Consider the following 14,261-nt stretch of genomic DNA (forward strand, 5'->3'; position numbering starts at 1 on the left):
ACACCTTTTGGAAAACATAAATTATCTCCATTTAAAATTGTTATTGGCAGACCCATGTCCTTACAAGACCCCACACTCAATCCCACAGGTTTAAAGAATGACATCTTACATTACTGTAAAAATCTTGTCAACTTTCTTGACAATAATACTAGGCTTATAAGAGATTCTCTCTACAAGGCACTCCCAAGAAAAAAAGATAAAAAATTACATGATTTACATCCTGGTGACTGTTCATTGGAAAAGACATCTAATCAAAGATCCCTGTGGTTCTGCTGACTAATCTCTGTATAACAAAATTAAAGGGTATAGATTCATGGATTCTTATTTCTCATTTTTTTTTTAAAGGCTAAAAATCCCAAATGGGCAATAACCCCTAAGGAAGTACTTCGTCTTAAATTCGTCCAACATGAGGATGGGAAGCAGATGGCATCAGAGATCAACAGTGAACCCAAGACTTCCAGACCAGTCTTGATCAAGGTTTGTTACTATATGGACTCCTTATTGAACTATCCTGACGTGTTTTCTCTACTACTTTCCATTATCTTAAAGGATAAAATGACATAATAACATCCTAATTAAACTGTCAAAAGTGTAACTACTGCAAAAGTGATCTGATTGTTGAATTTGCCACATGCTCCCGAAATCTCTCCATGATCAATGTATGCCCTTAATAATGCCTCTTTCTGATTTTTTAGATGTTCCCATGGCCACTACATACCTCAACCAACCTACCACTGGCCTCACCTTTCAGACGAAATTGGTTCCAAATCCTAAAAATTCTACTCCTTGTTTTAATTTTTCTGAAGTTAAAAACTTTACTGCTTTTAATGCGAAAATCCAATTAATTATGAAGCCCTGTCCCTTTATTATTGATTAAATAAATTTAATATTGAAAATGACGGCAAGTCTAAATTATGTCAAGAAGTAGAGTCAACAAGCTATAATATAGATGAAATCTGGAAAGCCTGTACTAACCGAGACCCTAGTTTGACTCAGTATTATCCTGATTACCCATAAATTATTTTATTAACAGAAACACATTATAAGGAATAACCTGTGCACCCTCAGGTTATATTTTTGTTTGTGGTATGGGCTATGATCCAACTGAAAGACAAGCTCCCAGATACCTTAATAGCTGGTTCCTGCCTGTTGAGATACTTTGTTACACCCTACATAAGACAACCATGGTGCCCCCTTTCTCCCTATACCCCAAATACTAAAGGACTATATTGGCTGGATACAATGATGACATTGGTCAAAGTATTTTGGGACTTCTAATTCCCAGTGCTGGAGTCTATGTTAACGGGGATATGATTGGAAATCTATCAACTACAATTGGCCAAATAGCCACTGAGAGTACTGCTGCTTAACAAAAATCTTTAAACTCCTTGGCCCAAGTAGTTCTTGATAATAGAATATCTTTGGAGTACTTGCTGGTTAAACAAAGAGGTGTACATACAGTAGTCCATACCAATTGCTGCCTATATATCAATACATCAGGAAAATTAGAAACTTGGCTGAAAAAGAAATAATTTACTCAGCAGACTAAATGGTTTCAAGATATTAAAAAAATTAATCCCTTAAATGACTAATTTAGCTGGTTGCCATTGAGGTTGGATCCTTGTTCCATTCAGGATTACTAACTGTGGTCATTATTATTGTTAGCATTAGTATCATATTTTTATTTATAAAAGTATTAATGACTTGTATTTCTACTTGCTTTAAATCTACTGTTCAAACTAAACTTGGATGATTGTTCAACATTTACAAATGATTCATCATGTAAATGAATAACACGTTGCTCAATTCATGAACTCACCCCATGTTGCTCTTTAATTCGGCCCACCTATAATATTCCACTGTTCTCTTCCCCCCCAACCAAGGACATGACTTCCCAGAAATGAGCTTTCACAGGTCTGTGGGACCTGAAATGCGTACAACTTCAAATTAAAATTGATTTTCAAAGCTTTCTATCTAAAGTTCTTAATCAAAAGGGGGAAATCAGGAAGGAAATAATCAAAATGAAGGTTTTCAAAATTCACTGCCTTTAGATAAGCTTCATGAACCTGATGTCAACATCTTGTTCTTAAGATAATGTATGTGGATAGAACTGTTGATTAATTAATGTATTACCTGCTGGTTCTGAATAAGCCATTTAGATATTAAGAACAGCTGGAGCATGAAACTTCTTCAAATTGCACGTAGATCTTTCTGGTTCCCATGCTGTAATCAGCAACCAGTGATTGTGATTCCTGGGTACCATGAAAAAAGGACAACTGTACTTGGAACTTTCCCCCTTCCTTTTGAAACTCCCTTATAAAATGCCTTTGCTTTTAGTAGACTCTGGAGCACTTTCCAATTGTTGACTTGCATTTCCTGGGTCAATCCTCAAGCTTGGCCTTCAATAAACCTTTATAAAATTATTTCTGCCTCAACAGCCTTGATTTCAGTCCACAATTCAAAGACTGAAGTAAAAACTATGCTCAAGTTTTTTAAGTTGCCCTATGTATAAAGATTATTTTATAAAAGTAATGTTTTTCTCTTACTGAGGTACCCATAACTAGGCTATTCACTGAAAGGCTCTGTGTTACACAGAATTAAGAGACAAGGGGGAAATTAAAATTGAGAAAAAATGTAAAGACAATTTTCACGTCAGTCTGAAATCAGAACTGCAGATTTCAGTCTCCTCTCTTCATTAGGAAGAACAGAGAGCATATACTGTCCACACTCATTTGGGAGAAGTGACAGTTGTGAAGAGAAGAACATCAATATCCTGTAGCCGATTCCCTCCGATAAAGTTACTGAAATGAATCATTACATCACATTTTATCTGGAGGATAATGAAGAGTCACATTGTTCAATTTTGTGTATGGGTTATGGGATGAAATCAATTATAAATAAACCTTGTTTGGCTTGGCAAAGATTTCAACTTCCCAGAACAATTTATGGAGGTCTTTTCAGTACATTAAAGTGAAAGATACTGAGGAATTGCTAAGGACAGTAACAAATAGCCTTACATTATTTGTAGCTAGAAGATGTCAACAGAAAACTTCACATAAAGGAGGGGCAGTTAAAAAGAAAATCTAAATAAAAATGGAGTCCAGGGAGTATGGAGAAGAGGTATAGGACAGATCTTTCTGTTTATTTTTCAGGAAAGAGAAAGCAATTATATCAGACAAAATAGCATGAACCTTATTATCTAGAGCTTAAATAAATAATTAAAAACCCCTGGTAATTAGTTCTAATAACCTCAAACAGAAGAGTCACATGTGTGAGTTGTTTGTTTGTCTTTTTGTTTTTTCTGACTGGTAAGGGGACTGCAACCCTCAGCATGTTGTGGTCTGCACCACGCTCAGCCAGTGAGCGCACCAGCCATCCCTATGTAGGATCCGAACCTGCGGCCTCTGAGCTACCAGTGCCTCACTTGCCCAAGTGAGCCATGGGGCCGGTCCCACATGTGTGAGTTCTAACATGCCCCAGAAGAGCCACACCTGTGACTGAAATGAATCAAAAAGATGACAGAGAGGAAGGTACTTCCTAAATGATAAGTTACTATTAACAAGTATATGAATGCACAATCATTATGGTAATTATTATTGGTTTTATTATTATTGCGAAATTTGCTGGTAGCTGAAGCAAACTTCTTGGAAAGGCCCCTTCTATCTCTAACCTGTCTCTCAACTGGAAAAAGAAAGCATTCCAATTAAAATACGGATAAAACTCTACTAGGTTAAGGTGTATGATTAATAACAATTCAAACTAATGAAAAAGTGACACATTTAAACACTGATGTTAGCTAATTTAGAAGTCTTGTTTTACAAAAATCTCACACAAATACTGCATTTGCAATGTGCAAATGTACAACTATTTAAATTAGTAACTCCGATAAATAATAGCTTTATCATATCACCTAGATTTTGATGCACACATTTATAAATATATTTTAACTGTTCTGAAACAATTTTGAAATAAATAACATTAAATAAAAAGCCTTATTAGTAGACAAGCAGAGAAGCAAGCTGGGATTTACATGTAGTTTCATTGCCAGCACATGTGCATACTTATTCATGTAATGAAAGTATCTGTTCATCCTGCCACAGTTTCAGCCAAGACACATGTTCTAATTTGAACATAATTTTGTACCCCTAATTATTGTTTAAAATGTCTTCGAAAAGATTACACTAAGCAGCACCACTGAAACAAAATGCTATCGTATATGCAAAAGATGTCAGGAAATGCAGTTAAAGGCAAAGGGTATCACCAAAGCTAGGAGATGGTGGAGTGACCCTATATAACTTCATGAAGGACCATTGCTCAGGTGTCAAATAGTTATCTATTAGAACACAAAAGTTCCAGGACAGGAAGAACCCCAAAGCTTAGAGCAGCACCTGGTTCTTGGTATTTTAAATTATTATAGTTGTATCTCTGGTATAAATATGTAGCTAGACTTTGGTGATCACTTAGAGGCATTAAGTATTTCACATGTCTTATTTCATTTAATTTTCACAATATCATGCTATAGGTACTATTATTATCCCCATTTTACGGGAAAACTGAAGCACCGAGATATTAAACAACTTGCCCAAAGTCAAAGTCACATAACTAGTAAGTAGTAGAGATACTTATACATTTGTCAAATGAATATTTGAATCTATGTGTACAAAGCTTTCAGCTGACTTTCAAGAGAAGCTGTAAACTTTTTTTTTTTTTTGAAAGATGACCAGTAAGGAGATCTTAACCCTTGACTTGGTGTTGTCAGCACCACGCTCACTCAGTGAGCGAACCGGCCATCCTTATGTGGGATCCGAACCCGTGGCCTTGGTGTTATCAGCACCACACTCTCCCAAGTGAGCCACAGGCCGGCCCAGAAGCTGTAAACTTTTGAGAATTATATAATTCAACTAGAAGAAAAAAATTATACAAAACAACCCTTCCCCCAAAAATCTATGAGTTGGACCAAATAGTAAAGGCAGATAAAACCCCAGTATACTTTGACACACCTCAAATTATAAATTTTCAAAGGTTGGAGTCACCAGTCCAAATAACCAAATGCAGCATATCACTCTGATGCTATATTTAACTGCTAATGATGGCCAAAAGTGGTTCACAAAAATCTTAAGACTTTCATTATAAAGTGTCTCTAATAACTTTATGACTTGAGAAAAGAGTTATATAATCTTATGGATAAATTTACACTATAATTAGTTGATTAAAAATGCATTTGAGGGCCGGCCCGGTGGTGCACTGCTACAGTGCGCCGCTTGGGAGCGCGGCGGCCCTCCCGCCGAGGGTTCGGATCCCACATAAAGACCGGCCGCTCACTGGCTGAGCGAGGTGCGGGCGCAACACCGAGGGTTGCGATCCCGTTGCTGGTCACGAAAAAAGACAAAAAGGAAAAAAAAATGCACTTGATATACTGTTACCTTTATACTCCCATATTTCAAAAGCTGCAGTTAAGTTGATGAATGCCTTACAATTGATGACATCCAAGAATTGAGAAAATGTCCTTTATTTTCTGATAAAACACTCATATTTTGGAATAACATTTACTGTGACATTGGTAGCAGCAATTGCTGAATTCAAGAAAGATATGTAAAAGAGACAACTACCTTGGACACTAAAGCCGAGAACTTAAATCTAGAAAGTGATATCAAGCTTCACTAAAACTGTTGTCACATCAGATAAGGAAAAACACTCTGGAGGTATCAAGGTGGTCAGGTAGGGTATGTTAAAAAAATAAAAGGCAAACAGATTTTTCTTTGAAATGTACTTAAAGTGTCTAGATACTTTTATTTAACTTGGAAATAAAAGTAAAATTCAAATAAAATAAACTTGCTAGTTGGGCCGGCCCCGTGGCTCACTAGGGAGAGTGCAGTGCTGGTAGCGCTGAGGCCGTGGGTTCGGATCCTATGTAGGGATGGCCGGTGCTCTCACTGGCTGAGTATGGTGCAGACCACACCGAGCCGAGGGTTGCGATCCCCTTACCGGTCAAAAAAAAAAAAAAACTTGCTAGTTTTTGCATTTCACAAATCAATACATTGTCCACTAATTTCAGTTAACTTTTACCCCAGACAAATCACACTCAATAAGATAGCAAATTAGTATCTTCCATAGCATATTGAAGAAAACAACAAAATGCATCTGGTGGTCTAATCGAAGAATAAACTATGGAATACTCTAGGGCCTAAATATCTTTTTCAATTGGATAAAGATCAAAAGAGGGCCTGGGAAACTGTTTAACTTTGAAGCATCTAAAAGGTTTATCTTGAGTCCACAACCACCTTCTGTGGACTGACTCTAAGCCACATGTTGTAATGACTCTTGGAAACAAGGGAGGGGGAGGGCAGCCAGGATAGAAGATGGTTAAGGCAAGGTGTAAACTAAAGTTGCCCTAATAGACATAGGATAAAGTTGCTTTCTTAACCATAAAGTCATCTGATGGATCAGATTAAAAAAGAAACATACATATCCACACACACCACATTGCCCTCAAAAAAGTAAATAATCTTCAATTTAGCATGACTTGTAGCTAATTGATCGAAGGTATTAAGTTGTCTAGACAGAGGATGGTATTTAGTGTCTGACAGGCATAATTTTACACTTTGATTCTAATGTTGATCAAGGGGAAGGAGCTTTCCCAATGAACTTAAGCATTTTAGCTCTTTTGGGTAAACATTTCTTATAGAGGGGGAAAATAGTTAAGCTACATATGGTAAGGTATTCCTCCCACTGTCAGCTAGAGAATTTGGGATAAATTAATTAATTTGCTAATGAGAATTAGCAATGTTTATCTTTAAAAAATAATTTACATTCAGGATTACATGTCAAACTTCTATGAGTTTGGGTGGTAACAACAACAACAACAACAACAACAACAACAACAACAATAATAATAATAATAATAATACATCAGGATGCTTTTGATTGTGAACAATAAAAAGCCCAATTCAAAATAAAGAGATAAATTTATTTTAAAAATAAAGTATAACTTGTTACTTTGTATAACAGGAAGTTCCAGACTAACATGGCTCCAGGGTTGTTAGGCCCACAGAAGGCCTACCCAATTCTTTCTTTCCAATCTGCTATTCTCACTTTGTTGCTAAAACTTCTAATGGCTGCAAGATGGCTGCAGGTGGTCCTGTCATTATATCCTCACATACCAATGCTCAGAGGTGCATAAGGCACCTGCATGCACATGTGCACATGCATGCACACACACACACACACACACACACACACACACACACTCTTCAGAGGACTACTTCCCTTTGTCTCTTTTTAAAACCTGAAAAATCTTTCTCTACACATGTCTCCTCCAATGTCATGGGTCAGATTGGATGACATGGATGCCACGGAAGCCAAGGGGAATAGAATTAACATATTAGCTTGGAATAATTTATATTCAATTCTTAAGGCTGGGAATACAGCCAGCCACTCGGCTGGTTGAGGAGCTTTATCCAATAATAAGTCTAAGTGATAGGATCTAAGTCTTGCTCATATAGGCCTACTGTAAATCTCAAAAGTTACTTCACCATGGGACATAGACTATTAGAAGGAACTCTAAGACACCTCTTGAATTCCACCATTATCCTTCCTTCTCTTCTTCACTGTGTAGTAATGACTATTTCCCTCTGGTAACTGGGCTTAATCACTTCGACTATAGCATAACTACCTCCCTTCATACTTTTTTTTTTCCTTTTTGTCTGTTTGCTTAGTGGTAGGGGGATCTAAAATGGCAAGAAGGTAGTGCTAGCTACCAATTCAAATTGTTGTGCCTCTGGTATCAATATTCCTCCTTTGGGGACTGAGGCTCTATCCCAGCAGAGACCAGAAATAAGGAAGGTAGAATCAAACATTTTACAGGTGGATCACTAGTTAAAACAGTGTTACAGGTGCCTGAATGCCTTTCCAAAGGCCACTTCCCTCTTTTCATTGCTTCTACCATCTTAGTTGCTGAATCTTAAGTCTAAGCAAATCCTTTCTATTCTATTCTCTATTGGTCTAGTGGTGTTCATGTAATTTAATTCTCTTCAATAAGAAATGAGCAGAACTATACTGAAGGTTTCTGAAAAGATTTGTTTTCCCTAAAAATTAAGATGAATGTGAGGAGAGAGCTTCCTTTTCCTCCCCTCCTCCTTTGTGCTGGGACACTGTCATGTGACAAGGTGATATTTTGTGCTGTGATAGCCATCTCTCTAACAAGAGAGGGCAAAATGTTAACACTGAGGGTCCACGGTAAGATCATTACATCACTGAAATAACTCCGGAATACCCACTCTTTTGATGTAGACAAATGTATATGATTTAAGTCACTATTAGTTTAGGCTCTCTGTTCCTTGCAGCCAAAAACATCCTAGATGACACACATAGGGACAAATGGGTACTGCAAGGAGCAGATCACAAAATGTGAAACTGGCTGTGAAGGGCACCGATAACTCAATTACTCCTAAATAGATTTCAATTCACATCCTAGCCAAGAATTAGTAATTTGAGTCTACCTTTCTCTTTCTTTATGCTATCAGGCATTGTCTGAAGTATACATATCTTCCTGTCAACCAAGCTCATACTCTACTACCTATAACACAAGTTTATTCCTGAAAGATTGATAAAGTAAAATTTCTAGAGCTATAGAACTAAGGATAAAACCTTGAAAGGAAGTACATTTTCCAGACTAAAATGCATTTTAGTAGCCTGTCATCCTTCTCTGGGAATATCCTTGTGTTGAAGGAGAAATTAAGATTTAATAGAGTTAGTGCAGTGAATGAGATACCAAGGATATAACTATGAATGGTCTATTAGTTCCAAATTATCTGACACAGATATTTATATCAATGTGTAAAGGCAATTATTTGAATTCAATGTTTCTTTCAGGTTTATTGTCCTACCCATATCTTACAAACATTTTCTCTAACAAATTAGATGGCAATCCAAATACAGAACATGGAAAAATCAGACTGTCAAGACTCAACTCTCAGGTTTTCTTTTTTTTTTTTTTTTCATAGTAAGCACTATCAGACCAAAGGAAAGAAAAAATAATTATATAGAAAGAGAGAGGATTATATCAGATAGCTGGAGGTGAACAATAGGGTCTTTCAATCATTGTAACATATTTATTTACACACAGTAAAATTGCAGATAATCTATACTAGTATATCTCAAAGTATGTTCCCTGGAATGTCCCTTTATTCCCCTTCACACCCCCCACCCCAAAAGGACACTATGTGAAACAAGTTTGGATAACACTGCATACAACATTCCGTCTTAGATACTCACAATGTGTGCATCGATGTATTAAAGGCCTTGAAAAGTTATGCTGTATATAAGCCAACTAATTATAACCTATCATGTTCAAATTTATTAGACTTGGGAAATCCTTTTTAACAATGGATTCCCAAAAAATACATTTGGGAAATGCTTGTTTGTACATTCTGATAATAACAATCATGGTTGTCTATCCCAAGGAATAAAAGTTAAAGTTATTTTTCACCTCTGTTATTGTGCATGAAGTAATGATAATGACTATTTTGTTGCCGTATATTGGAGAAGAAAAGTCAATAAGATTTAATATCTGAGATACTATTCATAAGAACTGAGTATAAACTCTTGATATCCTTTCTGTAACAGAGAAATCCTACAAATTTCCTGTTTATACTTTAGGTAGTCCAACAACAAAAAATATGTTATCTTGAAAATACCTTGTATATTCATTTTCATCTAAAACATGTGTATAGGTCAAATTTAAAATATTTTTCTTTATAGATTCTAAGATCAATCTAGTAAAATGCATAAAATTGTAGGCATGTGGGTCTTTCTGTACAAATATAGGAGAAACATGCTTACATAGTTAAAAAAGAAAAAGTTTTTTTTTTTTTTTACCAGACCCCAATGAGGATATTAAAAAAACAAAACAAAACAGAAAAACCCAACTGTTTATAAACACATTTACAAAGCAAAAATAAACCTATAATATATTAAAGTTAAAACATGTTCTCTACTAATTTTTCAGATTTTAAAAATAACTGTCAAGAAAATGTTTTAATTCTAATGGAGCACAAAGAATATAGCTTACTGGTTGGTAAGTAAAGTTACTTTATTATAATACTGATAGTGGAATAAAATCGATACACTCAACTTGAACATGCAGGGGAAATACAAATTAATGTAAACAGATGATTTTCAGCACATTCTTTCACTAGAATGTGATCACCTGCCACGAAGTACACAAGCTCATGCACAAGATCAAGACGTTACAATACAGCTGAGATCACAATGTCATGCATGTAACAACAGCGTGCTAGATAATCATACCACAAACTGTGCAGATGTTCTCCCCCACCCCATGAGCCACTGCCAGCAGTTGCTGTGGAGTTTGGTTACCCATATCCGTGACATGAACGGTGTCCTTTGGAGAATCTTGTTCCCTGTGGCTGTAAGTATTCTTATTTTTATAATATTTAATGATGCTTGTTATCAAAATGTTAAGTACAAAACTAGAAATTATGAAAAAATAGACTTTTTACAATACTGAACAATTATATATATCTTATCTCAGGCACTTACAATAAACAACACTTACATTTATACATACTATCGAAACAAATTTTCTGCTCAGAGTTAAACAAACCCAAGATAATGTCTGACGACAGTGTTCCAGTGAGTGGGGGGGAAAAAAAAATCAATCTCCAACAAGTACTTCTTGATTTCTAGCACTCAAAAAGCTTGGCAAGAGTCATTCTCATAGCCTGGCTAAAGTATGACTAATACAGATAAGTCCTAGATAAGAACATCTATTATGATAACACAATTATATGATCTCAATTTTGAAGACTTGACTTGGCAAACATTATTTAAATTAGTCAATGAAAGAAAGTACAGAATAAAGTCTTTAAAATACTTCCCTTCATTTCTCTGAACCTTGTAAGTGTATTTCAACATCCTTTTTTGCCTATTTATATTCTAAGTACATTCTGGTAACGATAATTCTATTTTGCTATTAGGCAACACCTGCTAAATTACTAATGTTCATAAAAGTGTAGAATCAGAATTCTGGAACCACAAGACAATTTGAGTGGTTCAGCTTTATGACTCTTGGCAGCACTATATGGCTTTTTAGAACGTGAATTCAATACTTCTGTATTACTCCAGAATACCTTTAAATCAGGCCAGGGAGTAAAGAAAAAGAAAATACAGCCAACTCTCAATAACATAGAAGATAGGATGGATAAGTAAAATCTAAAGATCTAAAAATCTTACATTAATTCATAACTTCAGCACCCTTTTTTAGCAAACATTTGGCTTAAAAATCTAAAAAAAATTTGTCGGATACAAAAAGGACTTGAATTTCACCTCTATTCTCTGCCTCCTCCTAACACTCTAGAGGAGGTATTAACAAGAACTGTATAGACTGATATACGTAACTGCAAAAATAGAAACATATTTTTACATCTCCAGTTTACATATTTAAAACTATCTATATCATATTCTAGTATATGAGGACCTACATATATTTTCACCTTTGCATTTGTCTTTATAATTTGTTTAAAAATTGGTACTCCTTTGGCAAGGAATGACTACTTACCATAATCAATATCAGCAGTTACATCCAACTTTTCTGACTTTATAACAATCTACAATTTAGTACTTACCAAGTTACATTTCCTTAGAATGTAACATTTGCAAATGACATGAATTCATGATGACAGTTTTACTCTACATCAATATAATTCATGACTGAAGCCAGTATGCCTTGATAAATTGGGCATAATAAGACTGGGCTTTACAACATCTTCCTCTTCTGATTCTTATGAATTTAAAGTAAAGCACTGTACTATTCTGCCTCAGTTCTTCTCCAGTAATCATCATTCAATTATCTCAAAAGACTGATGCAAAATATATATCTTACTATAAAGATCATCATATGAACTGTTTTAATTATCAACAAGTAATACCTAATTCTGATAAAGAACTAAGAATAATGAAGTCTCCGAAACCATGCCATTCTTGGAATACATAAATGTAGTAAAATCTCTTGTACAGAGCAGTATGCCACAGTACAAGATGAAACAGGTGACATGCATACATTGCTATATGCTTACAAAGAAGATAACTTGGATTTGAACTAAAATAAAATAAAAACAAGTGTATTTTATGATAAAAGGCATCAGAAAAAACTTTCAATAAAGGGACAAGTAACAAAACCTAAATTTATGATAGTTTATCCATTCATTTGCCTTTCTAAAGAATGGTCATTAGATTCTAAAAAGCAATATTAAATTGGTTTCAAACGTATAATTTGAACTTTAACTTCTTATATATCATTCTACTTTCATTAAAAGTATCAGTTTTTTTTTTTTTTTTAAAAGATGACCGGTAAGGGGATCTTAACCCTTGACTTGGTGTTGTCAGCACCACGCTCAGCCAGTGAGCGAACCGACCATCCCTATGTGGGATCCGAACCCGGGGCCTTGGTGTTATCAGCACCACACTCTCCCGAGTGAGCCACGGGCCGGCCCAAAAGTATCAGTTTTTTATTCATTGAAAATAAAACCTCCTTAAACAGTGGTGAAGGAAAGACTACAAATACCTGAATTTAAATATTATACCATGCTTTATAATATATACACTTTGTTATATTTGTGGGGAAAAGACTTAACTGATATGCAGTATGTGTATCAGTAAACCTTAGCAATGGTGTTTTATTTTATTTTCTATTTATGTACCAAAAAATTAACAAAGAAAGAAACCATGCATAAGAAGTAAAAATCAATTTATTTAAAAAATATCATTGGTATAACTATATGCCTGTGTGTGAAATCAGTATTTCTGTTTAAGATTCAAATATTTTACATGGGAGAAACATCTCCCTAATTATAAAAGAAGCTGAGATAATTTTAGAAAATATTTGGCTGCTTGATTTAAAAAGTCTTCAATACCTCTACAACAAATGAAAAAAGTTGGTTTTTGAAAATTAAAATAATTCAGCCAGTTAAATTTTTCCACAGAAAATAATACACCCAGAAGCAGTAGTTCTGAGTATTGTATAATTTCCACTCAGATTTCTAAGAATACGTCTAATAGATAATTAAACATTTCTGAAAATCTGAACTTTTCCAGTATATATTAAAATGAGAATAGGAAAGAAAAATCAGTGAAAGAATTGTCTCACATTTTGATCAATTTAGATATCATATTAAAAAAGAATTAAATAATTAATACAAAATTATTCAATTTTATAATAGAATCTATAAGTGGTTTGTTTTTTTTGTGTTTTTTTGTTGATCTGGGCTGGTTGGTACAGGGATCGAATCTTGGATGTTAGTGTTATCAACATCACACTCTTATCAACTGGGATAGTGGCTATCCCAGGAGTTTCTTTGTCAGCAAGGAATTATATTGTTAAAGGCATTATTTAAAGACAACATTTTGATATGTCAGAACCTACAATGATGTCTCTGTGATTATCTCTGATAATGGCAGCACACCTACTAAATAAAAACAATAAACAGGAAGAAAATGCTGCAGTTAAAATCTGATGAACATATTCTATGCTCTCATCATATTTTGTCCTCTTCACTTATAATGTACTAATATCTCAATCAGGTCACTAGAGGACTGCGTATATATCTCGGATGCTGCCATACAAAGTGAGTAGGTAGATTATAATGTGACATGGTAAGGTAAATAAAAATGACTATGTCTTAGAGCAATAACATACTGGGCTTCTTAGTAATTGAAAAGGTACATTCAACGACTTGTTTTTCCTGCAAGTTTATCATATTGGAAAGCTGCAGCAAGATAGTAATAAAGTTCACCTGATACAAATACTCAAGTTCCTCACTTACCTCATCTGGGTTGGCATTAAAGGTGAGGCTGCCTTCATCCAGCTGCATATACAATTTTCTAAAGGAAAATCCTAGAGGTGGGCTCTTATTGTAAATGGAACAGTGACCCCAAGTGGATTTGCACAACCTGTAAAAATAAGAGAAAATGAGACAAGAAAACATTAGTATACTTAATTTCCTCGGTTAAACATGAATACACATGATAAAATAGTAACACTGAAATGATATAAGATTGGGTTTTGGAGCTCTAATGTTTAAATATTTAATTTTATACTTGTTGTTTATTTACTAGAGTATGATAGATGCCTTAAATTTAGCAATTTTGATAGCACCTAATAAACGTGAGTGACAAAGATTAATAATATTCATGAGTAATATCTTAAGTTAAACAAACTATTAATAACAGTAATAATAGCTAAC

General features: G+C 34.7%; 1 protein-coding gene across 1 annotated transcript in view; it reads right to left on the reverse strand.

Annotated features, from left to right (window-relative positions):
- FBXO8 (F-box protein 8) overlaps positions 1–14,261 on the reverse strand; it is a 57,431-nt gene that overhangs the window by 18,348 nt on the left and 24,822 nt on the right. Inside the window, exon 3 of the mRNA XM_008566329.1 lies at positions 13,842–13,968. Within this exon, the coding sequence (XP_008564551.1) occupies positions 13,842–13,968 (127 nt within the window). The remainder of the gene's footprint in view (positions 1–13,841; positions 13,969–14,261) is intronic.

This window comes from Galeopterus variegatus, unplaced genomic scaffold (genome assembly GCF_000696425.1).
Source record: "Galeopterus variegatus unplaced genomic scaffold, G_variegatus-3.0.2 Scaffold235, whole genome shotgun sequence".
Taxonomy (NCBI): Eukaryota; Metazoa; Chordata; class Mammalia; order Dermoptera; family Cynocephalidae; genus Galeopterus; species Galeopterus variegatus.